This window comes from Leucoraja erinacea, chromosome 25 (assembly GCF_028641065.1).
Source record: "Leucoraja erinacea ecotype New England chromosome 25, Leri_hhj_1, whole genome shotgun sequence".
In the NCBI taxonomy this organism is placed as follows: Eukaryota; Metazoa; Chordata; class Chondrichthyes; order Rajiformes; family Rajidae; genus Leucoraja; species Leucoraja erinaceus.
The window spans coordinates 12,613,868-12,640,486 of record NC_073401.1 but is presented as its reverse complement, the minus strand read 5'-3'; the positions used below and the strand labels follow the sequence as shown (position 1 = coordinate 12,640,486).

Below are 26,619 nucleotides of genomic sequence, written 5' to 3'. Positions count from 1 at the left end.
CTACTAGGTCTCCTTGTATACAGGACGTCCCTCTCTGAACACTTAGCAACTTGTTTCTTGCTGCATGGAATTGTATCTCTGGGCTAATGAGAGAAGGCAACACCTTAAAGGAATTTCTAAGCCACTATCTCTAGTTTATGCACGAAACTATACAAAGTCAGGTCAGGCAGCATCTCTGCAGGATTTCTCCAGAGATGCTGCCTGACCTGCTGAGTTACTCTCGTACTTTGTGTCGTGTGGTGTATTAACCAGTATATACGGTTCTTTGTCTCAATACTTCCAGTTTAAAGACTTCATAAGATTACATGGATGCAGATTTTTACCAAGTGTGATGTGAACATTGCACACTATTCATAGACACATTACATCTAATCTATTTGGATGGAATCTGTACGTTGTTGAATTTTTCCAGTTTTAGTCATTATTGGCAATGAACAATACTAAAAATGTGCTATTTAATTTCAGATTTGTTTCCAACAACCCGCTTCTCCTCTCCTTTTCCGTCCGTCCCTTCGATCACCCCCCTAGGTGGCGGTAGCTCACCATCACAGGTATGATTTTTGTTTGGTCCCATAATAAGCTTCATATGAAACTCCTTTTTCTTTCTCCTGGTCCTCCTTGTATTCATCTTTTGTATTCGTCTCCAGAATATCAAAACAACAATCAAAACTGCAGTAATAAAGTAGTAATAAAGCAGATTGTATCACCAGTAGCCTAATGAAGCTGTACTTTCAATATAATATTTTAAGTTATTGGGCAAGGGATGGAAAAAGAGATTGCATTATGGGTGATAGGTTTTTAATTTTACATTGCACAGGCTGTTCAAAGTGACAGCGCATGCTCGCTTTAGCATCTGTTCTCAATCAAGCAGGTCAATTGTTTTTCACAAGTGGATTTCATCCTTTAACTAAAATCTGTTACTTATACAACCTGTTGTAATTGATTTATTGCGATCAATTATTTTCAAGAGGATGTCTTGCTGCTCCTAAGTTTGAATAGCCAAAAACATTGTAAAATTCACAATACAGATAAATAATGATTCTGCGTTAATTTGCAAGGAAAATGTTTTGCAAATATACTGTGCCCTCCATAATGTTTGGGACAAAGACCCATCATTTATCTATTTGCCTCTGTACTCCATAATTTGACATTTGCAATAGAAAAAAAACCACATGTGGTTAAAGTGCACATTGTCAGATTTTAATAAAGGCCATTTTTATACATTTTGGTTTCACCATGTAGAAATTAAAGCAATGTTTATACATAGTCCCCCCATTTCAGGGCACTATAATATTTGGGACACAGCAATGTCATGTAAATGAATGTAGTCATGTTTAGTATTTTGTTGCATATCCTTTGCATGCAATGACTGCTTGAAATCTGCGATTTGTGGACATCACCAGTTGCTGGGGGTCTTCTCTGGTGATGCTCGGCCAGGCCTGTATTGCAGCCATCTTTAGCTTATGCTTGTTTTGGGGGCTAGTCCCCTTCAGTTTTCTCTTCAGCATATAAAAGGCATTCTCAAATGGGTTCAGATTGGGTGATTGACTTGGCCACTCGAGAATTTACCATTTTTTAGCTTTGACAAACTCCTCTGTTGCCTTAGCAGTATATTTGGGATCATTGTCTTGGTGTAAAATGAACTGCCGGCCAATGAGTTTTGTGGCATTAGTTTGAACTTGAGCAGATAGGACATGTCTATACACTTCAGAATTCATTATGCTACTACCATCAGCAGTTGTATCATCATTGAAGATAAGTGAGCCAGTACCTTCAGCGGCCGCACATGCCCAGGCCATAACACCCCCACCACTGTGTTTCACAGATGAGGCGGTATGTTTTGGATCTTGGACAGTTCCTTCTCTCCTCCATACTTTGCTCTTACCATCTCTCTGATATGTTAATCTTCGTCTCATCCGTCAGAGCTGTGCTTGCTCTTTTAAGTACTTCTTGGCAAACTGTAACCTGGCCATCCTAGTTTTGCGGCTAACCAGTGGTTTGCATCTTGCAGTGTAGCCTATGTATTTCTGTTCATGAAGTCTTCTGCGGACAGTGGTCATTGACAAATCCACACCTGACTCCTGAAGAGTGTTTCTGATCTGTCGGACAGGTGTTTGGGGATTTTTCTTAATTATAGAGAGAATTCTTCTGTCATCAGCTGTGGAGGTCTTCCTTGACCTGCCAATCCCTTTGCGATTAGTAAGCTCACCAGTGCTCTCTTTCTTCTTAATGATGTTCCAAACAGTTGGTTTTGGTAAGCCTAAGGTTTGGCTGATATCTCTAACAGTTTTATTCTTGTTTCTCACTCATAATGGATTCTTTGACTTTCATTGGCACAACTTTGGTCCTCATGTTGATAAACAGTAATAAAAATGTCCAAATGTGATGGAACGACTAGAGGAAGGACCAGGTGCTGAGAGGTCTCTTATACCTACATTAAGGAGGCAATTAAGCACACTTGAGCAATCACAAAGACCTGTGAAGCCGTGTGTCCCAAACATTATGGTTCCCTGAAATGGGGGGACAATGTATAAACACAGCTGTAATTTCTACATGGTGAAACCAAAATGTATAAAATAACCCTTTAATACAATCTGACAATGTGCACTTTAACCACATGTGATTATTTCTATTACAAATCTCAAATTGTGGAGTACAGAGGCAAATAAATAAATGATGGATCGTTGTTCCAAAGATTTATGGAGGGCACTGTAATACAGTGGCCTCCTTGGATGGTTGTTCCCTGGCAGTATTAACAAACAGCTTGCAGCTAAGGCATATTAAGTTAATTGAGTCCCATCAGTTTCAGGTGACCTGTAGGTACATGTTGCTTCTGGACTGCACCCTCTTATCCATGAACCTGTGACTCATTTTGAAAGGGCCTTTCCCTTAAACAGTTTTTGGTTCAAAACAGACAGAATCCAAGCAGTTGTTCTTGGAATTCTGTTAAACCTTTGGGTGTTAGGTTTAAAAGAAACTCATAAAAAAAAAACAATATTGTGGCCTGGAAAGGTTTCAAGGGATATGGAAAATTGAATAGTACAGCACAGGAATGGACCCACAATATTTGTGCCGAACATGATGCCATGTTAAACTGATCTCATCTGCTTGTACCTGATCCATATCCCTCTATTTCCTGCACTTCCATGTGCCTTTCCAAAAGCCTATGAAATGCCAATATTATACCGCCTCCACCACTCTGTGTAAACAAAATGTGCCTGCAATCACCATTACATTTTGCCCCTCTCACCTTATAGATATGCCCTGACCTATAACAGTGAACAATTGAGAATCTTATCTGCATATTCTCTGTATATTCCTGGTGACTTACACTAGTCATTAACAATGTGTGTATGCCCACTTTTTGGGAAAGATTTTGCTTGTTATTCATTTTTTTCATCAAATTGACAGTAGTCCAATATCTAACATGCCTCTGGATAATTTGATAGTTCACAGTTGGTTAAGAGCCAGATTTGCTGGGAATACTGGACATTTGTACTCTAAAGGGTTCTATTGGAAGGATCTATTTGAAGTGAAGCTGGATGGTGACAACTGAACCTCATTACCAGCTAGAGAATATTATCATGTAAGGCAATACCTACCTACAATATCATTTGAAGGACTCCCATACAATACAACGGAATAAAACTTTATATGGATCTCCCGAACTTGATGTAAGGATTCGAGTAACTTCACAGTGTGCCTTCACAGAGAGCTCGACAAACTACCCAGAAGGATGTATTCTGGAAATAGTCCCTATCCCTCAGCATTTTGTGATATCAGGGGAAAAGGACAGCACTGTGTGTATATGCGACATAGATTACCTTTGAAATGAACCATTGGAAACATCGTAACATCGTACCTCGACCATAACTTGCATGGAGCCATCTTGTACCGAAGTTTCTTCCACTCAAGTCACTTCAAGTCGCATTAGGACAAGCCCAGTGCCCAGTCTGCTTTTCAAAAGATTCTCTGATCTATTGCTTTCCCTTAATGCATATAAATTCTCTCTGGAGACATAATGCATTCTTGCAATTAAAATTCTTGCAATTATTTGTATCTGAGCATGCCCTGCCTCTTCTCGTGAAAATGTGAGGCAGGTATCATGGAGCAGGAAAGAGAGTTTTGTATTAACAATGGCATGTACTCACTTGTTAGATTCTTATAAATAATAGTTCAACACTCTCAACATTTCAAATGGCAGTGTTAACATAGAAAATCCAAATAATAATATTGAGATTGACACAAAATGCTGGAGTAACTCAGTGGGTGAGGAGAAATGAGTTTGGAATGTACTTAATGTAATTCATGATGAATTGTAACATAATTATATTATTGAATATGTATTTGTTGAGTATGCATTATAATACCTGGCAACATTATTGAAGATTTCAACCAAACAGATGAAGAGCTGAGCCAAGTACAAGAAGAGTATGACCCTGATCAAAACGTTGCCTATTTTCTTCGCTCCATAGATGCTGCTGCACCCGCTGCGTTTCTCCAGCATTTTTGTCTGTCACATTGTTTGATTGTTATTTCCATGCTTCTGGGACCTTTGTTATGTATTCACTTCTTGAGGTGGGAAGCAATTGGATTGCATTGTGAGAATAATTGTGCTCAGCTGAACACAGACTCTGCATTAAAATATTTATAACCTTTATTTAATTGCTTTTTTCTAAGGAAGCCATCCTGTCTGCTAGCAATCTAACTGGTACAATCTCGTCAGTTAATATTGAGGAGGACCTAATTCCATCCCCTGCTCCTCGTTCATTGATGAACCGTGTTGATACCAACAATGACACAGCTTTTGTTGAGAATCAAGAGTTTCAACCTCAGACAGCAATTAACAACGAGGAAACATTTTTACCACTGTTTTCATCCGATGTGCCGTCATCTCAAACACCTCGAATCCAGCAGCAAAAAACGGCCAAGTCTGAAGTGCCTCCCATCATGTCTCTAAATGCTCAGACATTTGTAGGTGCAGGGAATCAGGAGTTTACTGTTTCTGCTTCCCCCCCATCACCAGCGATCACTCACACTGCCTCATCCACGTTTACGCAAATACCTGCTGCTACTACGTTCACCCAAAATCAGAATCTTCATCTTGCCACAAAACAGCAAGGAGTGCCTTGTAACGTTACTATGCAGCCACCTAAAAATCCAACACCTTTTGCTGTACCTAAAGCTGGCCCTCCTGCAGGGCTTGGCAGTAGACCTAAACAGCTACCGAAATATGTGCCTGGAAAGTCAGAGCTGGTCCCAATAGCGCCCGCTGCCTCACCAAGTGCCTTCCTCACGCAATTTTTGGCATCAGGTAAGGACATTTTGATCTTGGTTTTGATATTTTCTTTATAACTGTACAATTTGTCCTTCACATGGAAAAGTGTTTATCCTGGCAGTGAATATTTGATTTTATTACATCCTGTGCTCAGTAAAGTATTTTGTTTATTGCATGATAAGTTCTAAATTGTTGTTTTGATTTGATAAAATGCTTCCTACTAAAAATATACTACTAACAGATTTCATGTTATATGGTGTGGGTTTAGTTATTAAACTTTATTTATTACCTTATAAATAAATGTTTATTAGATTTTTCTAAGGGACTTGCTTATAAGTTTAGACACACTGCCAACATGTTATTAAATAAATTACAATGGTGCAACAGAATAAAGCCATTGGGCTTATTATTTCTCTTACGTTTCTTTGAAATAATTATATCCAGTGCGTTTTCTCTGCCATTACCGTGAGCTGGCACCTCTAATGTGACACATGTGTATTAATCATATTTAGCTAATAAATAACTAAGTGAATGAACTAGAACATTTATTTGTTAACGCTTATTATATTACAAGATAATGTCCCCATCATATTAATGGGGGGACAATTGTTGATAAATGCAGCTTAATTTTGAGTTTTGTTGATTGTCATGTGTACCAAGGTACAATGAAAAAAGTTTCAACTGACATGCATACTGGCACATTTTGCAAACTTTGTCTACAAAAAAATCGCTGATTATTCCCATGCTCTGCCCCCAGAGTAATTTTTTCCCTTAATATAATGTATTCCTTTTTGAAAGTTACCATTATTTTTTTAAAACATAATTTTGTGGCTATATATTCTAGATCATATTGCGTGATAGTCTGAAGAAGGGTCCCGACCTGAATCGTCACCCATCCTTTTTCTCTAGAGATACTGCCTGACCCGCTGAGTTAATCCCGCACTTTGTGTCTATCTTATGTTCTCATGCTCCCTTTGTCCTTTGACCTGTTACTTTAAATCATGTTCAGAGTTACCTACCAACACTACTGCCAGTGGAAGCGGTTTGTTTGTGGTACCTGGCGAATGTACAATGCTTCACTGATCAACTCCTCTGCCAGGTCCCTATAGCTCTCAATTCTTCAATCTTGTGCATATTTATGTCCACCTAAAATCTATGTAATGGTCTGCCCTCCACCACTCTCAAAGACAGACATTTCTAGAGACTTACTACCTACTGAAGGAACAAATATCTACGCATCTCAGTTTTAACCCTTGTATGACTTCCTCACTAATGAAGTTACTTCAGCTTCTCAAGTCTCTTCATTTAGCTGACATCCCTTATCTTTGCTGCCATTCTGATGAAATTCCTCTATTTTTTTTAAAATCATTGCCTGAGATTGTTTTAGTGTGACATTAAGATTTGGACACAGTTCCTGACTGAGGTATACCCAGTGATTCATCAGTTTTAACATGATTAATTGCTTGAATAATTCAACCTTTGAATGTAAATCTATTGAATCAATAATAATCCACGTTTAGGTTTGGTTCTCCCAAGTATCAAAATGTTGCAACATTGAATGGGTTAATAATTTTAAAGCCAATTTCAATTGCTGCAACATAAACTATCATTGTGTAGAATGTCCTCGTGTATCATGCAATCTTAAGACTTTTGATTTGGAAAAAATATGTTCATCAATGAGAGGAATATATCAGGTAGATCAACAGAGTCACTTGCCCAGAGCAGGTGAATCGAGGACCAGAGGCCATAGGTTTAAGATGAAGGGGAAAAGATTTAATAGGAATCTGTGGGGTAACTTTTTCCACACAAAGGGTGGTGGGTGTGTGGACCAAGCTGCTAGAGGAAGTAGTTAGGAAGGGACTATCTCAATATTTAAGTAACAGTTCGATGGAAAGGACAGGTTTGGAGGGACATGAACCAAACATGGGCAGGTGGGACTAGTGTAGCTGGGACATGTTGGCCATCATGTGGCAAGTTGAGCCGAAGGGCCTGTTTCCACACAATATCACTCTATGACTTTCCATATCGTCCTAATTTGGCATTATTTGAAATCTGAAAAGGTCTTAGAATTCAATTTAGAGCTCATCAACTCAAATGATGAGACGCTACACAAAACTAATTTAGTATTCCATCTTGTCCTTTAACCATTCACTGCCCTCAAATCTGCAGTACAGTGGCTGCACTGCTTATTATCAATAGCCAGTTGCCAAGGCTGCTTTAATAACACCTCCCAAAACAATTACTTTTATTGGCTTGAAGGACAAGGGCAACAGGCACCATTTGCCATCATATGCCCCCTGAATACCCCATCTGATTGTAAGTGTCATGCGTGTCACATCATTGTAACCTAAGTGTATCAGTGATTTTTGACTGCCTTACTTTATTTAAATTATTTCGATTGTAGCAAACACTACATGCTTAGCAATAATATTCAGTGTTTGAGCTGCAGTATATATGTGGGATTCAACACCTAGTCATGCAGCACAGAATTCGGTTCTTCAGCCCCATACCAAGACGCCATATCTAAGGTCGTACTATTTGCCCATATTTAGCTGATACAGTGCCCTCCATAATCTTTGGGACAAAGACCCATCATTTATTTATTTGCCTCTGTGTTCCACAATTTGAGATTTGTAATAGAAAAAAAATCACACGTGGTTAAAGTGCACATTGTCAGATTTTATTAAAGGCCGTTTTTATACATTTTGTTTTCACCGTGTAGAAATTACATCAATGTTTATACATAGTCGTCCCCCCCCCCCCCCCCATTACAGTGCATCATAATGTTTGGACACATGGCTTCACAGGCGTTTGTAATAGCTCGGGTGTGTTTAATTGCCTCCTTAATGCAGGTATAAGAGCTCTCAGCGCCTAGTCTTTCCTCCAGTCTTTCCATCACCTTTGGAAACTTTTATTGCTGTTTACCAACATGAGGACCAAAGTTGTGCCAATGAAAGTCAAAGAAACCATTATGGAACACAAAAAAAACTGTTAGAGACATCAGCCAAAATTAAATGTTTGGAACATCATTAAGAAGAAAGAGAGCACTGGTCAGCTTACTAACCGCAAAGGGACTGGCAGGCCAAGGAAGACCTTCACTGCTGATGACAGAAGAATTTTCTCTATAATAAAGAAAAATCCCCAAATGCCCGCCCAACAGATCAGAAACACTGTTCAGAAGTGGATTTGTCAATGAACACTGTCCGCAGAAGACTTTATGAACAGAAATACAGAGGCTACATGACAAGATGCAAACCACTGGTTTGCCACAAATAGGATGGCCAGGTTACAGTTTGCCAAGGAGTACTTAAAAGAGTAACCACAGTTCTGGAAAATTGGTCTTGTGGACAGATGAGATGAAGATTAACTTGTATCAGAGTGATGCCAGGAGGGAAGTGTAGAAGAGAGAAGGAACTGCCCAAGATCCAAAGCATATCACTTAATCTGTGAAACACAGTGGTGGGGGTGTTATGGCCTGGGCATGTGCGGCTGCTGAAGGTACTGGCTCACTTATCTTCATTGATGATACAACTGCTGATGGTAGTAGCATAATGAATTCTGAAGTGTATAGACACATCTTATCTGCTCAAGTTCAAGCAAATGCCTCAAAACTCATTGGACGGCGGCTCATTCTACAGCAAGACAATGACCCCAAACATACCGCTAAAGCAACAAAGGGGTTTTTCAAAGCCAAGTCAATCACCCAATCGGAACCCAATTGAGCATGCCTTTTATATGCTGAAGAGAAAACTGAAGGGGACTAGCCCCCAAAACAAGCATAAGCTAAAGATGGCTGCAATACAGGCCTGGCAGAGCATCACCAGAGAAGACACCCAGCAACCGGTGATGTACATGAATCGCAGACTTCAAGCTGTCCTTGCATGCAAAGGATATGTAACAACATACTAAACATGACCACTTTCATTGACATGACATTGCTGTGTCCCAAACATTATGGTGCCCTGAAGTGGGAGGGACTATATATAAACACTGTTGTAATTTCTACATGGTGAAACCAAAATGTATAAAAATAGCCTTTATTAAAATCTGACAATGTGCACTTTAACCACATGTGATTTTTTTAAATTTCAAATCTCAAATTTGTGGAGTACAGAGGCAAAAAAATAAATGATGGGCCTTTGTCCCAAACATTATGGAGGGCACTGTATCTCCCTACATTTTTCCTATTCATGCACCTGTCCAAGTGTTGTTTAAATATTGTTAATAGTACCTGCCTCAACTCTCTCCTCTGAGAGCTCATTCCATATATCCACCACCTTCTGAGTGAAAAGGTTCCAATTAAATCTTCTTGAGCAGTTACTTTAGTATTTTCTGCTATTTATTTTTGATAAATATCTCAGACCTGTTGCAATATTTTAGCATTTTACTGAGGAACAACGGCATAAAAATATTGGTTTAAAACAGTATTGGTTTATCTTGCCCATAAAGGCTTAATGATTAAGAGAGGGAACATAGGCTGGCTGGAATTCTCAAGAAATCTCTTTTCCTCTCTATGGAAATATTATATGCATAAATTTGGCTTAATATGACTCTTTTTTGGTCTTTTGCAGGCTCCAGTGCTGTTCTTGTAACCTCAACCCATTTAAAAGCTGAAGGAGTACTGACTTGTAGAGTTACCCAACCCAGTGTTGTTATCACACCGGCTGCCATTGCTACGGTAAGCTGTCCATGATTTCTTGCTTCTTCTCGGATGGATGGCGATGTGAAGGTTACGCCAGACCTATTTTAATTCTATAAACCATAGATATAGAACTACTTTACTCAAAACAAATGCACCTGGATAAATTGTGGACTGAATTCCATTGCTGGTCTGTAGAGAGAGTTTTAGTCATCAACCAGTTCTGTCCTGCAATCAATTGTCCTCTATACACTTCTTCTGGTCGAACAAAAACAACATCTTAGATGATCAGTCCAACTCTGCAATGTGTTTGTTCAAACTTTTTTTTTTTTGAGATTTTCATCTGTGTGGCAATAGGTGAATAATTAAAAAAATCTTTTTGTTTCTTGGCCATTAATTTTGAACCTGAGTGGCGTGGTTGGTTAGTTTTAACATTGTAAACAAGTTGTTTTTGTTCGACCAGCAAAAGAGTGTGTATAGCAATAGTGGACAATGTATTTGTTACTTGCCGCTTTTTGCCCTATTCATCATTTGGAGCACTTTCATTTAATCCCCACAACCTCTCTGCTCTCAGGGGATTCTGCTCCAGTCTCGCCAAGGTCCTGTATAATTCTTGCTCCTGTTCACCAATATACAAATCAACATACAATTTGCTGCCTTAACTGCATGCTTGCTTTTAGTGCAAGGACCCCTTTCCCTTTGTACATCAACATGTTCAAATCTGTCACCATTTCTACCAAAGTGGGTAACTTCACATTTATTCATGTTATACTGCGTCTGCCAGTTTCTTGAAGCCTCTCTGTGTTCTCCTGTGCAATCTGTTCCAGTTTTGTGATAATTAAAATCTGACATTCCTTACTTTTATCCATATTATTGATATGCAACATGAATAGCTGAAAAATACAAATCTCTGGGGCATTTCACAAGTCATCTGTCAATCCAAAAAAAAAGACCTATTTGTTCCTCCCCCTTTTCCCTGCGTTTCAATTAATTTTCAAATTATGTCAAATCCCAAGTCCCATATGCTTTAGTTTTGCACTCTAGCCTCTTCTGTGAGACTTTTTGATAATCAAAATATACCGCATCTATTGGTGGTACCAGTCACATCCTCAAAAAATAACTCCTGAAGGTTTGCCGAGCACTGTTTCCTTTCATAAATCCATATTGACTTTATGTAATTGTGTTGATGTTTTCTAAGTGGCCTGTTGTCACATCCTTCATAATAGCCTCAGCCATTTTCCCTCCAACTGATGTTAGGCTGTCAGGTCTGTAGTTTCCTGTTTTCTCTCTGCTTCCTTTTTAAATTGGGGGTTACATTTGACGCCTCCCTAATTACAGAAATAGTTTTATAATCGCAAGATGTCAACCGATGCATCCATTGTTCCCATTTTAGTGTTCTAGGTTGCAGGCCGAGATGACTTCAGCCACATTAATTTCTCCAGCACGCTTATTGTTTAAACTCGTACTACTTTCCTCTAATTTCTCCACTTGATTCCCTAACAAAGGTCGAAAATTATCTGTGTCCTCTTCAGTGTAAACCCTCGTGAGGAAAATATTTTAAAATCTATATCGAAAATGACCCAATGTTATATTTTTTGTTAAGTTATCTTGGGGTATTCAACTATATATAAAAACATATTTTTTTCCATTCTGCTCCAATCTGTACCAGCGAAAACAAATGTTTCTCTGTTTTCTTAAATATCGTTAGTTTGAAAAGAATCTTACTCACCGTTTTACCACATTAGCTGTTTTTACCGCAAAGGTAAACTCATTGTAGCTACGTATACATGTCAATCAAATGCTATTGTGTGATGTTTGGTTTCATATCTTTGAAGTTGGAAGATTTAGAATAAGATATTGGGTAGATTTCCCAAAACTCTCTGTGGAGGCTGTAACTGTTATGTGTTCCCTGAAATCCAGGGCTAAAATACCCTAAAACTGACCCCTTGGTAATGTTCAGTGGGTGGGGGAATTTGTAACTTTCTGTTTCTAATGAAACCAAAAATAGACATGAAAATTAAAAAAAAAAAGCAGGTGCAGGAAATCTGAAATAAAAGCAGATAATAGTGGAAACACTTATCTGGTTAGACAGTAGCTAAGGAACGAGAAATGGATTACCGTTTAAGATCAATGAACTTAATGTTTCAGATCAATAATCTGCTTTTTTTCTTAATATAATATTCCAATCTGCCCAATCTGAACAAATAAGCTCATAGTTACTGATTCATTTTAAATGAATTATGGCAGAAGAGAAACAACTACAGGTGCACAACCTTTTATCCGAAGATCCAAATAACGAAAACCTCCGAATAGCGACATTTTTTCAGTCCTTGAAAAAAGGTCCTTGAAAACGTTCACGGAGGGCGGCCCGCAGAGGTGACAGAGGAACCTCCGGTCGGTCCTCGAAGAAAGGGGAACTAAATCCCCATCCATAAAAGAGAAGGTGAGGGTATATTGCGCGGGAGGGTTAATAATTGACAATATGCTGCTGTCTGCCCGCTGATTAAAAAAAGTTCCCACGGTAGACTCACGATACACAGTGTTCGTGATCTTGCGTTCCTTTTTTATTTCAGCGGGCAGGGAGCTGCAATTGTTCCCTTCAGTTTTTCAAGCTACACCCCTCTGCTTCCCGGCCATGTGTGTGACCCCTTCCCTTTCTCCAAATCCCCGAAATTGCAACTGTCTTCAGCAATGCCAGTCAAGACGTCAGAAACGGGACACCGATACATTTGGGCCCACTGCAATCACGGAGATCCCAGAGACCCACAGCCAGCATTGTTCCAAATCCAGAGGAAAACTGCAAACTAGCGGGAGACATCGGGACCACCATAATTCCCCGATGGGCCGCTATACAAGTGGCAGTTCGCCCACAGCCTAAGCTGTGCCCCCTCATCGGGACACCGACCCCAGGCCCACTGCAAGCACGGAGATCCCAGATCAGCAACTCCAGCCCAGCCTCGCTCCAACTCCAGAGGGCAGCTGCTGCTGGTGCGCAAGGTGCGTCTTGTGAATGGGCTGTGGGTAACTGCCACTTGTCGCCGTAGCGGCCCATCGGGAGCGGATTCCTCTGCAGTTGGGGGTAGGGGGAGGGGGGGTATTGTGCTGTTTGAAAGCTATCCCAAGGACAGGGAGACAGGACGTTCACCGAGGGCGGCCCGCAGATGTGACAGAGAACCTCCGGTCTGTCCTCGACGAAAGGGGAACTAAATCCCCATTCATAAAAGAGAAGGTGAGGGTACATTGTCCGGGAGAGTAGGAATCCCAAGACAAAGTTGAGTGAGCGTTCACCGAGGGTGGCCCGCAGAGGTGACAGCGGAACCTCGGATCGGTCCTGGAAGAAAGGGGAACTAAAAAGAGAAGTGGAGGGTATATTGCGTGGGAGGGTATATCGCCTACCTGGAAGAAACCAGACATTTTTTCCAGGATGTCGTCTGCACACCAAAGCTCACGTTTGGCGTCTCTGCTGCACACGGATATAAGAGTGTGAAAATGTCGCCTTAGGCCGCCTTAGGGCATGAAGCCCCGCTAGGGTGACATGAGTGCGGGAGGTGATTCAATGCTGCGGTCACATTTACAAATTCAGGAATTCATTCAACACACTGCATTTCATACAGACATTTACTCTGCAAGAAAAAAACTACACTGAAGACTCAAACTCGCGACCGAGGAACTGCCGGGATCAATGCGCAAACTCGCGACCTTGCGGATATGAGCCGGGCACTCTACCACTGAGCCAGCCATTAAAATCTACGCTAAAAAATTTCCATTCCGAAGACCGACAAATTCCAAATTACGAAAAGTGTCTGGTCCCAAGGCTGTCGGATAAAAGGTTGTGCACCTGTATTGTGCATGGTTTATGTTGCCAACTTCCCACACTTCTAAGATAGATATTAATTATTACCAGAATAATAATGTTTCAAAATGTATATATTTTTTAACATACACAGTTCTCAATATCAGTCCCCTGCCCTGTTTTCCATTTCTCCCTGTATGCCATCTTCCATGATCTTTTCCTTGTTTATTTTTATTCATGGAATTTTCTTGTTCAAGCTACAAGAGTCCTTTCAAACAAATAGAAAAATTACAGATGCAGAAGACCTGAGAAACGCATGCTGGATACATTTGGGTCAGTCATCATGAAGATGAACAAATTGGTGTAACTAGTAGCATATCAATAATATGGATAAAAGTAAGGAATGTCAGATTTTAATTATCACAAAACTGGAACAGATTGCACAGGAGAACACAGAGAGGCTGATATTGATGTAACTAGTAGCGTGGATAGGGGAGAACCAGTGGATGTGGTGTATCTGGACTTCCAGAAGGCTTTCGACAAGGTCCCACATAAGAGATTAGTATACAATCTTAAAGCACAAGGCATTGGGGATTCAGTATTGATGTGGATAGAGAACTGGCTGGCAAACAGGAAGCAAAGAGTAGGAGTAAACTGGTCCTTTTCACAATGGCAGGCAGTGACTAGTGGGGTACCCCAAGGCTCAGTACTGGGACCCCAGCTATTTACAATATATATTAATGATCTGGATGAGGGAATTGAAGGCAATATCTCCAAGTTTGCGGATGACACTAAGCTGGGGGGCAGTGTTAGCTGTGAGGAGGATGCTAGGAGACTGCAGGGTGACTTGGATAGGCTGGGTGAGTGGGCAAATGTTTGGCAGATGCAGTATAATGTGGATAAATGTGAGGTTATCCATTTTGGTGGCAAAAACAGGAAAGCAGACTATTATCTAAATGGTGGCCGATTGGGAAAGGGGGAGATGCAGCGAGACCTGGGTGTCATGGTACACCAGTCATTGAAGGTAGGCATTCAGGTGCAGCAGGCAGTAAAGAAAGCAAATGGTATGTTAGCTTTCATTGCAAAAGGATTTGAGTATAGGAGCAGAGAGGTTCTACTGCAGTTGTACAGGGTCTTGGTGAGACCACACCTGGAGTATTGCGTACAGTTTTGGTCTCCAAATCTGAGGAAGGACATTATTGCCATAGAGGGAGTGCAGAGAAGGTTCACCAGACTGATTCCTGGGATGTCAGGACTGTCTTATGAAGAAAGACTGGATAGACTTGGTTTATACTCTCTAGAATTTAGAAGATTGAGAGGGGATCTTATAGAAACTTACAAAATTCTTAAGGGGTTGGACAGGCTAGATGCAGGAAGATTGTTCCCGATGTTAGGGAAGTCCAGGACAAGGGGTCACAGCTTAAGGATAAAGGGGAAATCCTTTAAAACCGAGATGAGAAGAACTTTTTTCACACAGAGAGTGGTGAATCTCTGGAACTCTCTGCCACAGAGGGTAGTTGAGGCCAGTTCATTGGCTATATATTTAGAGAGGGAGTTATATGTGGCCCTTGTGGCTAAGGGGATCAGGGGGTATGGAGAGAAGGCAGGTACGGGATACTGAGTTGGATGATCAGCCATGATCATATTGAATGGCGGTGCAGGCTTGAAGGGCCGAATGGCCTACTCCTGCACCTAATTTCTATGTTTCTATGTTTCTAAATGTGTTGAAGTTTCAAGTATAAACCCATTGTCAACATTTTTCTGACGAAGGGCTTGCATTTGACACACACACACACGCACACACACACCACACACACACACACACACCACACACACGCACACCACACCACACCACACACACCACACACACACACACACACACACACACACACACACACACACACACACACACACACACACACACACACACACACACACACACACACACACCTTTTCTTTCTGCACATGTCAACTGACATGAAGACCTTTTACTGATCAGTTTTCCTCCCGTTTTCATTCTGCATCAAGTGATGGTAACAGCATCCTTTGATTTGAAAACAGGCTCTCGCCAAATGACAACAAAGTTGAATTTGTACAATAATAGAATAAAATAACACTCCATTAATCCAGCACATGTGGGACTTGGTGCTGAACAAGCAGATTTTCTGGACTATTGGTTGTTATTCTGTTTATACTCCTTCACGTTCACTATATTTGGATTTTACACAGTAGACAATAACACATTTTCCAGTGAACCCGGTAAATTTAACTGGTTCACAAATCATAGCCATGTCAAGTGTTACTGAAGCGTGGGTTCTAGAACTAGAGAGTTTTATGGGAGCACAGTGAACAGAAGCATGCAAGTTTAAAGAGAATCCCAGTAAGTGGGAGCACGGAAACCAGAGAGACAGCATGTGCGAGCACAGAAATCAGCTCTTAGTGTACCAGATGCTGAATGTTCGGATTTCCAAATAGCTGGATAACAGATTACTGGAGTTTTGCTGTATCTGACAATAGACAATAAGTGCAGGAGTAGGCCATTCGGCCCTTCAAGCCAGCAATGCCATTCAATGTGATCATGGCTGATCATCCACAATCAGTACCCCGTTCCTGCCTTCTCCCCATATCCCCTGACACCGCTATCTTCAAGAGCCCTATCTAGCTCTCTCTTGAAAGTATCCAGAGAACCGGCTTCCACTGCCCTTTGAGGCAGAGAATTCCACAGACTCATAAAGAGTGTTTCCTCATCTCCATTCTAAATGGCTTATCCCTTATTCTTAAACTGTGGCCCATGGTTCTGGACTCCCCCAACATCGGGAACATGTTTCCTGCCCCTCTGGCGTGTCTAATTGACCCGTAATAATCTTATGTATCAATAAGATCCCCTCTCATCTGTTGCTGGTATCAAAGCGTAGGTCTAACAAAAGGCTAATTATCATTGGATTCAGACACTTTAATAAATAGGTAACGTTGTACAATTGATTATATTAATATACAATGAATTTTTAAAAACTTTAAAAAAGTACAATAGATTTTTGTTGAAACAAGGAACTGCAGATGTTGGTTTACCAAGGAAAGACACAAAATGCTGGAGAACTCCGTGGGTCGAGTATCATATCTGGAGAACAAGGGTAGGTGATGTTTCGGGTCAGGACCCTTCTTCAGTCTGCAGAAGGGTCCCGGCTTGAAACATCACCTATCCTTGTTCTCCAGGGATGATGCCTTTGACCCAATAGTATTTTGTTAATTGTTTCAGATGCTACTGGTTTTATGTTTTACTGATCAGAAATTTGCTCGTGGAACACTTTGCTTTAACTTGGTTTATTTACACTTTACAAATTTTCTTTTCAGGAATATAATTGAGATTTTGATACATTCAGCACCTTTTAATGCCTTGTCTTGTTGCAGGCCTCGGGTGTACCAGATTTCCACGGCAGTATTTTAGTTGGCCCTGCGCAACAACCAGGCGTGATGAGCTCTTCACGGCAGACGTCGCAGCCCGTTAAATCAGCCATGTCACATTTGTTTGCTACAAGTGTAGTCCCGAGTACAATACGATTGCAGCCCAAAACTGAGCAGATCACACCTCCAACTTCAAACAGGCAGGCACCTTCACCCACACCTACAAGTAAGCAGCTATCTGATTTTGGTTTTGAATGTGTCAATTTCGGCAGTGATGTAATTTAAAGAGCAAGTCGGCATTCAACTGGATTTCAAGAAATATTTCATTATTTGTTAATGCATTGAATATCAAAGTTGAACATCTAATATTCTTGCTGCTCTTCTTTGTACAGTTTTAAGATTAATTAAGATTATTTGGTGCCCTCTTGAGTCCAATGGATTGATTGGTTTCCCCCCAGTATACACTCCTATATATTGTTTATTAAACCATGTTAATTCTGTGGTCCCTGAAGATGCATGGACTATGTCAATTATCCCATGTGATACTAAACAATGCCAACCACGAGGTTAAACCGTAGCAACGTGCAGCTAACAGCAATCAGGTGGTTTCAGTCACCTGTGACATGGGGGGAGGAATCCTTCATGATTGATTGATTAAAAAAATATCCAGCCTCTTTAGAAAAACCAGACTCTTCAACCCACTGACACCATGCTGACCATCAATCACCCGTTCACACTAGTTCAATGTTTTTCCAGTTTTGCATCTACACACTAGGGGCAGTTTACAGCGGCCAATTAATCTGCCTTTGGGATGTGGAAGCAAAACCGGAGAACCCAGAGGAAACCCACGTGGTCACAGGGAGAACGTGCAAACTCCACACAGACAGTACCCAAGGTCAAGCTCTAACTCGGATCTCTGGAGCTGTGAGGCAGCAGCTCAATCAGTTGCGCCACTGTGCCACCTCTGAGGGTGTCAGGATTGTTGTTCCAGATGATAATGTGGGCATATTTGAGGTGTAATTGTGAATTTTAATGGAAGGCAATGGTCAAATTCATTTTTCCTACTTTCCCTTGCCTATGATGGACAGTCCACTAACATTTGTTGAATTAATGCCTCAGGCTTGCATTAAGAGTTCTGCTTCCAGAGACATCAACTTAGCCTGCCTCTCGTTTAAGAGTAGGCTGGTATAGGTTGGTAATAATTTGTTTTATTTTTAGTATGAATACTGAGATTTCTAAAGGGCTAAATTTGCTCAGTTTTTAGTGGTACTGGCATTGCTAGTAAGCATATGGTTTTTTTTAATGAAAATTGTGCATATTGTCACTTGTGAGTGGGTCATTAAATATTCCACAGCACCATTCAGAAACGAGTGCTTTCTCAAAGATAGTCACAAAATGCTGGAGTAACTCAGCAGGACAGGCAGCATCTCTGGAGAGAAGGAATGTGACGTTTCGGGTCGAGACCCTTCTTCAGAACCAAGTGCTTTCTCAAAGTCGAATTCAATATTTACCCCTCGACCACCGTCAAGTTATTGTTGTTTGTAAGAATTTGTAAATTATTTACTATTTTGAATGTTGTGGCCACATTTCAAAATAAAACAAGGCTTTTTGAGAGTTCAGCAGTTTGAAAGAAGCTGCAGACATATCCCACGGTCCTTTCACATAGTGAGTGCCACATCAATTCCCTTTCAACTGCTTGCATTTCATTGGAGAAACAAGGAACTGCGAATTCGGCTTTGCAAAAAATGGAGCACAGAGCTGAAGTAACTCAGCGGGTCAGGTAGCATCTCTGGAGAATATGGATAGGTGACGAATATGGGTCCCACAAAACTGCACTAATCTGGGCTCGTTGCAGAGTAGCCTATTCTGAGACATTTAAAAGCATTTAAATTTGGTAAATAAACTCTTTTTAATTAAAAAAGTTGGAACCAAATGAAAAAGTTTGTTCTCACAAACTAATTCCATCTTCCCCAATCCCCCCCCCCCCCACTCTTTGGTACACCTTTGGTAATGGTTCTTTCTTATCACTCTTTGTGCATCTAACAGTACTGTGAGGAGGTGGTTGCCATATCGAGTGATTTTTATGTGTTTACTGCTTTGTGGACAAAATAAGCTTCTGAACATCAGTAATCCGTACGTTACCTAGGGACAACCTCTACAGTTATGATACCATTATTCTGTTGCCACTGTACTTTGGGATGCCATTCACATTTAGTTTTAACTTTTTATCAGATCGGGAGCGACAGAATTCAGGTCAAGGCTCACCAGCATCATCAGAGAGCCCGCAGTCTCCCTTAAACAGTTCTACAAAGTCTAAACCAGAGCAGCCAGTTGTGGTACTTAAGGTAAAAATTAAATAGATTTTCCAAATCTTCTTGTCATCATTTTAACGTATTTTTTGAGGCGTAAGTCTTCTTCCTTCAGCACTGTTCTGTGTTTTATGTTTTACGTATTACTTACCTAATTTGGAGGCATTGGCTGTGCAGCTCGAGATTCTGCTGTGTTAATGGTTTACTCGTTGCGATGGGAAAATGTCACTTTATCCGTGTCTGAGTTCAGGCAGTCTCAGCTTCCTCTGCTTTTGCAACTGCAGTCCTGTTTCGGAAAATTTTGGTTCAGTAAATAAACTGCAGACTTTAATTAAAATTTAACAATGATATTAATGAAGTTGAAAATGATTGTTAGGATTATCTTTCTCATTGGTGCACTTTTAAGAACATACAGGTATTTTTCTGATCTTAACTTAAAGTTCTTTCTCGATCTTCCATGCACAGACGAGAGACGGTGAGAGTTAGTGACCAACAGACTCAAATGAATGTGCTATTGGCTTCTACTTTTCCTTGCTCTGTTTTTTGCCTTAATTGTAGACTCCAATGGGTGAAATGTAAATCAGGAAATAACATTCTAAAATATAGGTACTTGTACATGAGTTGCCGAAGGCAGTAATCCTCCGTGCTGCTACATACCACTGAGCTTAAATATGCAACTATTTTCGAAGGAAACTGACATTTTTTTTAATGCCAGAATAGGTCATGATTTTATGTTGCATTGAAGGAGTCGATCTGTTATGGACAAAATACCGAGGATGGAGGCTCTTCTTTGTCATTGTCAGATATGCCAGGATTTATGGAATTTGTAACCATCTTTGCTGGCTCTCTGGACTGACGACACTAGGTTGTGATTAACCTAATGGTACCTTTTCTCATAGCATCACTAATGTGCTTTGGTTAATATGTTTCTGATAAGTATTTAACTCCTTGGCTAATCAGTTATTAAATGTGTTACTTTGGTCTGCATTCCTGCTTTCTTCAGAAAGAACCTTTTCATTAATCTCTCAACTAATTATATAATATTTCTTACCTCTGCCTTGAAATCCTGATCTACTTGATATTCTACTGGTGATATTTGTTTAATTGCTTCGATGTTAGTGTAGAGAGGTGGAGGGTTGCTTTGCGAAATTTAGCAGAGTGACAAGAAGTAAATAACAATTAGTACAAAAATTTGAGAGAGACAGTGGCACAGCAGTAGAGTTGTTGCCTTACAGCACCAGAGAACCAGGTTCAATCCTGACTACAGATGCTGTCTGTGCGGAGTTTGTACGTGCTCCCTGTGACCTGTGTAGATTTTCTCTGGGAGCTCCAATTTCCTCCCACACTCCAAAGATGTAGAGGTTTGTAAGCTAATCGGCTTGGTAAAATTGTAAATTGTCCCTAGTGTGTATAGGATAGTGTTAGTGTGGGGGCCAGCTGGTCGGAGGGCCTGTTTCCGTGCTGTGTCTCTAAACTAAACTTTAATATCTGGAGTAAAATGAACCACTGAAAAAATAGATAATGATCAAAGTCCCCCTCATTTTAAATTTGTGTTATTTCATGATGATCAATTCTATCTCTGTCCGTCATAGTTTTATAAACCTCTAAAAAGTCAATCCTTTGCATGGAACCTTCCAGTGAGCATGATCTCAGTTTTATAACTACAGCCCTCCATTCCGGGAAACTTCTATGCAAACCATTTTACTCTCCTTGTGCTTCCCCATCCTTCCTGTAGTGTGGTGACCAAAACTCTACTTAATAAATGTAGGTTTGGGAGGTGCTGTCAAGAAACCGTGTCATGTTTTAGGTACATAGAACAATACTGCTCAGGTACAGGCCCTCTGGCCCACAATGTCCATGCTGAACATGATGCCAAGTTAAACTTACTTTTGCCTGCACGTGTTACATGTCCCTCCATTCCCTGCATTTCTATGTGCCTATCCAAAAACCTCTTAAAGGCAACTAAAGTATCTGCCTCCACCACCACCCCAGGCAGCGTATTCCAGGCATCCACCACTCTGTGTAAAAAGAATTGGTCCACATATCTCCTTTAGACTTTGCTCCACTTACCTTATAGCTACACTCTTTGGTATTTGACCTTTCCATCCTGTGAAAAATATTCTGACTGTCTATCTTCCCTCGGCTTCCAACGCTCCAGGGAAAATAAACCAAGTTTGTCCAATCTCTCCTTATAACTACTACCTTCTAATCCAGGCAGTATTCTGGTAAACCTCTACTCTACCCTCCACAAAGTCTCGACATGGGGTGATACGAACTGTGCACCATATTGCAAATGCAGCCTAACCAAAGTTCTTTGAAAATTATCCCATTTTTATTCACCTGTCTTATTTTGATCTAGTGAACGTTATTTATTATAATATAGTTGCAGTAAAACATTATTGCTCTATTTTACAACAGAGTCGAAGAATGACCCATATTTCAGCAGAACAGAAAAGACGATTTAACATCAAAATGGGTTTTGATACTCTTCATAGCCTGGTGACCACTTTAAAATGTCAGTCTAACATAAAACCGGTAAGTTGTTTGACTAATTTACTATCTTTCTTTATGCTTCTGTCAGGAGCTAGGCACAAACAAGGTGTAGGAAAAAATCATGGAATAGCTACGAGAGATGAGAACAATTGACATTCAGGTCACTGATCTCTTTTGGTTCAGGGTTGAGAAACAATAGATTGAAAGGCAGTTTGTGTAAGTTGAAAGTTTTAGTGGCTGATTAAGTCTGGATGTATTTTGTCGGCACAGAAGTGGCAACATTTTGCCAGTTGATCTTCTTTGTAATGATGCTGGAGGATGGTGATTATGATGTTGTTGGAACCTTAAAACGTGGAACTCTGTACACATGGAACAGTCATAGAGTCCACATACAGAATCACAGATACAGAACACTGCTCTCTGCCTACACAAAGAATTCCCTTTTGCATGCAAGGAATGTGTGTTCGGAATTGGGGAACCCAAACCAAGCAATGATTTGCTCTTTCTGTTTTGGTCTAATTCATTAACAAATCTTTGCCTTTTTTTTATTTACGTCTGATAATAAAGGTGCTAGTTCTTTCAGTTTCCTGAAATAATACGGCTCAGAAAACTGTTTCGATGTCTTTATGTCTCATGTCAATCTGGAAAGATCTTTTCTAAGTCATACAATCTGTTAAGAATATGAATTTCATGAACTGAATTTGGCCCACAGGCAACCTAGTTAGAAAAATGTAACTGGATAATGTTCAAGAACTACACGATTGAGGTAGAATCTTTGGCGAATTATCGAAAATATGGATATTATGCAGTGTTTTTTTGTGATGGTATGACATACTGACACCTCTTTAAAAAGTTAACAAACTAGATTTTTCCATTGTAAGTATTTTTGATATTACACAAAGATTACTAAATTTAAAAAAAAGTAAAATTTACTAATTAAACTATACATATAACAGTTTAAGTAGGTTGTAGGATGGCAATCTGCCATGGACACTAAACAGCAAGGAACGATATGGGTGCTGGTACCATTTTGTCTACAAGAAAATCAGTGATGTTGTGAATCCCAGATTGTGTTTTTAAGTTTTAAATGAATAAGTTCAAGCATAAAATTAATCACATCGTGCATAATGTGAATTTGATAATTTCCTTGTGCGTCCATGATGCTCCTACACAAGAAGAACATATAATGCACGTGTGTAAGATTAAACACACCCAATAGTTATGCTGCAAAATTGAATTGTAGCAATGAATTTACCTGTGGATTAAACCTGCATTATTTAAAGGGATCATCTGTCACTGACAGGTGAGAGCTGAATTAAATATCACTTTCATTTGATGCGTTATTTATTATAATATAGTTGCGTGGCCAGAATTAGAGGGAGAGAGCTGAAGGGGAAGAATTATTTATCAGAAGAACCTAGAAGGTCTCTACCCACCAATCCAACCTCTTCTCAACCACCACACACACTCCAACCCCAACCATTAACATCTTAAGAATCTTCCAGGACCATGTTCCCCTATGCTGCAAACAATTCATCCAAAGGCTGTTTTCCAAGGCAGTAATGACAGAGATGGGTCATCTTTTCCAGTCAAGAGTTCCTGTATATAGCCTGTGGGCGTGGCAATCAGTGTCAGCAAAATCTGTTTAGTTCCTGGCATTCCAAGCCTGATATTTCCAGTGTGCAGCAAGTCACTCTTTGTAGGGAGTAATGCAGGCTACCTGCTCAGGGAGGAATTCATTTTCTCCTCCATACTGAACAGGCATCTGGATTTGCTCAAATATGGTCTTTTTGTGTGTTGGTCTACAGTTCATTATTAATCTGAATCTCTTTATGCACCACATTATGTACAGATGGTACGTAATCATTCACATCTAAGTAACAAGAAATGACTCGCGGTGTATTCAGTTATCTACTACATTTTAGCTGTCTCAGTAAATGGACTAAAGACTATTTTGAACAAGTGCTCTCTTTATCCTTCATTAGTGCTGCTTGCTGGAGTGCACAATTACAATCATCACTATTGGGTCACAAGGGCTTTAATACAGAATGCCATCAGGGTCCTTGAGATTGCTACTGGACTTCTGTGTAGCCGTGTTTGCTTACATCATCAGGGCAGGAAGTGGGAAAACAAGTTTGCTGGTGTCAAGCGGTACAAAGTCAGATCTCCAAGCTGAACGGATGTGTTCAGCACATGCTCTATGTAAGATTCCAGCACCTGCGCTTCCTTGTGTATCTGTGCTTTACGGATCTATGGTTTGTTTGAGGATCCCACTCCATTGTCTCTGGCATAAGCAAAAAAAGTAAACCATGCTCAAAATCAGCAAGACGCCGACAGCATGTACTTGGATATTGGCAAGTTATTATCATGCATTATATTCCTGGGGAAGAAATATAACAAGTGGAAGTTTCACAATTTCCCTGCCAATGTCATGACTTATTGACTATGAGGGGGAGAACTGGATATTTTTAGTGCCTTCCCTCACAGTGAATTCTGCTGTGGGGGGACGTTTCTTGTTGATTTCTATAGTGTACTGTTCTGTGTCTTTTTTCTTTTTTCTCTTTTTTTGTTTTTATGGATTTATTGACATTTGATCTGTTCAATTAATTTAATCAATCTCTGTAAAGCACTTTGGTTCAAATACTGGTTTTGTTGAAAAGTGCTATATAAATAAAGATTATTATTATTATTATACTGTTAGCCATTCTATCATCTTGCAACTCCCCCCTCCCCCCCACCTTCCCTCACACACTACCTTCCAGAATGTCTTGGGAATCAGCATTGATTAGAAGGTGGAATTCAAACCCCATGGCATTGTAGCTGCACAACAGATTGTGGCTTTAAAAAAAGTAATTGTTTTTATAGGAAGCACAAGAAACTACCGATGCTTAGAATCTTGAGCAAAACACAATGTGCTGGAGGAGCTCAGCAGGCCAGGCAGCATCTGTGGAGAGAATGGCACGGACATGATATGTCTGTGCCGTGACATTGAAAGTCTTACTTTTTGACATCATGTTAAACTGAAGAATACAAAAAGTAAAGAGAATATGACTGGGGGGGGGGAGAAATAAAACTCAGAAAGTCCCTAGTATTGAAATTAATTTAGCTTGTATTTTCAATGGCAGCTTTTGTGTCCTTTCTTGTAGATCAGCAATGCAGTCACTCTGCAGAAGACCGTGGAATATATAGCAAAGCTGCAGCAGGAGAGGTCACAGCTGCAGGATGAAGCTAAGCGTCTCAGGGAAGAAATTGAAGAGCTTAATGCTTCAATCAGGTGGGTTAGCAGATTTATTTGACTGAGACACCAGGGACTGCAGACACTGGAATCTTGTGCAAAACACAAAGTGCTGGAGGAACTCCGGGAAAGACAGCGTTTTGGGTCAGGACCCGTCTTCAGAATCATTTGTTTGTTTGTGTTTATTTGATAGTTTATAAAGTCGTTTGTCGTTCAGGTTTGATTCTAAATTGTCATTTTGAAGATTACCTTCTCGATCACAACCATGAAAAATGATTCTAATATGTCAAACTGCTGTAAACATTTCACCAACTACTTTATTTCAAACATCAGATTAAAATGGAGATTAGATGGATTACAGTATTCTTACCATTGCAAAAAAATTGAAATGTTTTTCATATTTTATTATATTTAATATGACCACTGGCCCTGCTCTCATTGGTCATAACTGCTGTCTATCTCATGTCATCTTGGGTAGTAAAGATATTCAGTGGATTCTTTACTTCAGACTCTTTCCTGTCTATCACAAGGACAAGATGTGATACCATCGAGTCGATCGTTCTCTGGCTTCCTCTAGCCCACAGGGACAAACTTCCATTCTACTTTCATTCCTAGCCCTGAACCTGCATCTTCAATTGCTCTGCTATTTCAGACATGCATAATTCTAACCATATTTGCACTAAGCTGTTCATCACCAACTTCTTTTACTGCCCCATGTTGGCTGATGTAGTGGACAGCCGTCTGTCATTTAGTACTGCTTCTCTCTCTTTGAAATCAACTGTTGTTAACTTTTCTCAAAGAAAAATCCACATCCTGGAATAGATCGGGTAAATGCTGAGTCTTTTGCCCAGAGTAGGTAAATTGAGACTCAGAGGACATGGGTTTAAGGTGAGGGGGGGAGGATTTAATAGGGACCTGAGAGGCAACCTTTTAACACAAAGGGTGGTGGGTACCTGCTAGATAAATGCACTGAATTGACGAGTACTTACTTTCTACTGGACATATTTTGAGATAGAAATTGGCTGTGGTGATAAATTTATTTAACCCAATAATCAATAGTAATTTATAATGTTTTTCAGTGTCAGTCAGCAGCAACTCCCTGCCACTGGTGTCCCAGTAACACAGCAACGATTTGACCACATGAAGGAACTGTTCGATGAGTATGTCAAATCACGAACACTTCAGAACTGGAAGTTTTGGATTGTATCCTTTTGAATGCAGCAAGTTGACAGATTTTATGTTTCATGGGGTAGAATTGTAAATCGCCCGAAATTGAGTAAATCATAAAAGAATAAAGATTTTTTAGCAGAAGTTTCATCCTGAACAAAGAATGTCCCTGACATTTTACAATGGTTTTACAACCAGGCATCTACAAAAACTACTCTCAGCTTTTGATTCAATTAATGATCATGTCATTATACCTTCCAAGCCATTTGTGATCTTAAAACAGCTCCTCAATAGAAGTTATAC

The 26,619-nt window shown here is 40.1% G+C and overlaps 1 protein-coding gene across 1 annotated transcript in view; it reads left to right on the top strand.

The window, feature by feature from the left end:
- mlxip (MLX interacting protein) overlaps window positions 1–26,619 on the top strand; it is a 67,725-nt gene that overhangs the window by 32,412 nt on the left and 8,694 nt on the right. The window contains exons 8-15 of the mRNA XM_055655716.1: window positions 466–551; window positions 4,681–5,314; window positions 9,850–9,956; window positions 17,119–17,338; window positions 19,345–19,457; window positions 21,840–21,956; window positions 25,061–25,188; window positions 26,229–26,352. Of these exons, the coding sequence (XP_055511691.1) occupies window positions 466–551; window positions 4,681–5,314; window positions 9,850–9,956; window positions 17,119–17,338; window positions 19,345–19,457; window positions 21,840–21,956; window positions 25,061–25,188; window positions 26,229–26,352 (1,529 nt within the window). The remainder of the gene's footprint in view (window positions 1–465; window positions 552–4,680; window positions 5,315–9,849; window positions 9,957–17,118; window positions 17,339–19,344; window positions 19,458–21,839; window positions 21,957–25,060; window positions 25,189–26,228; window positions 26,353–26,619) is intronic.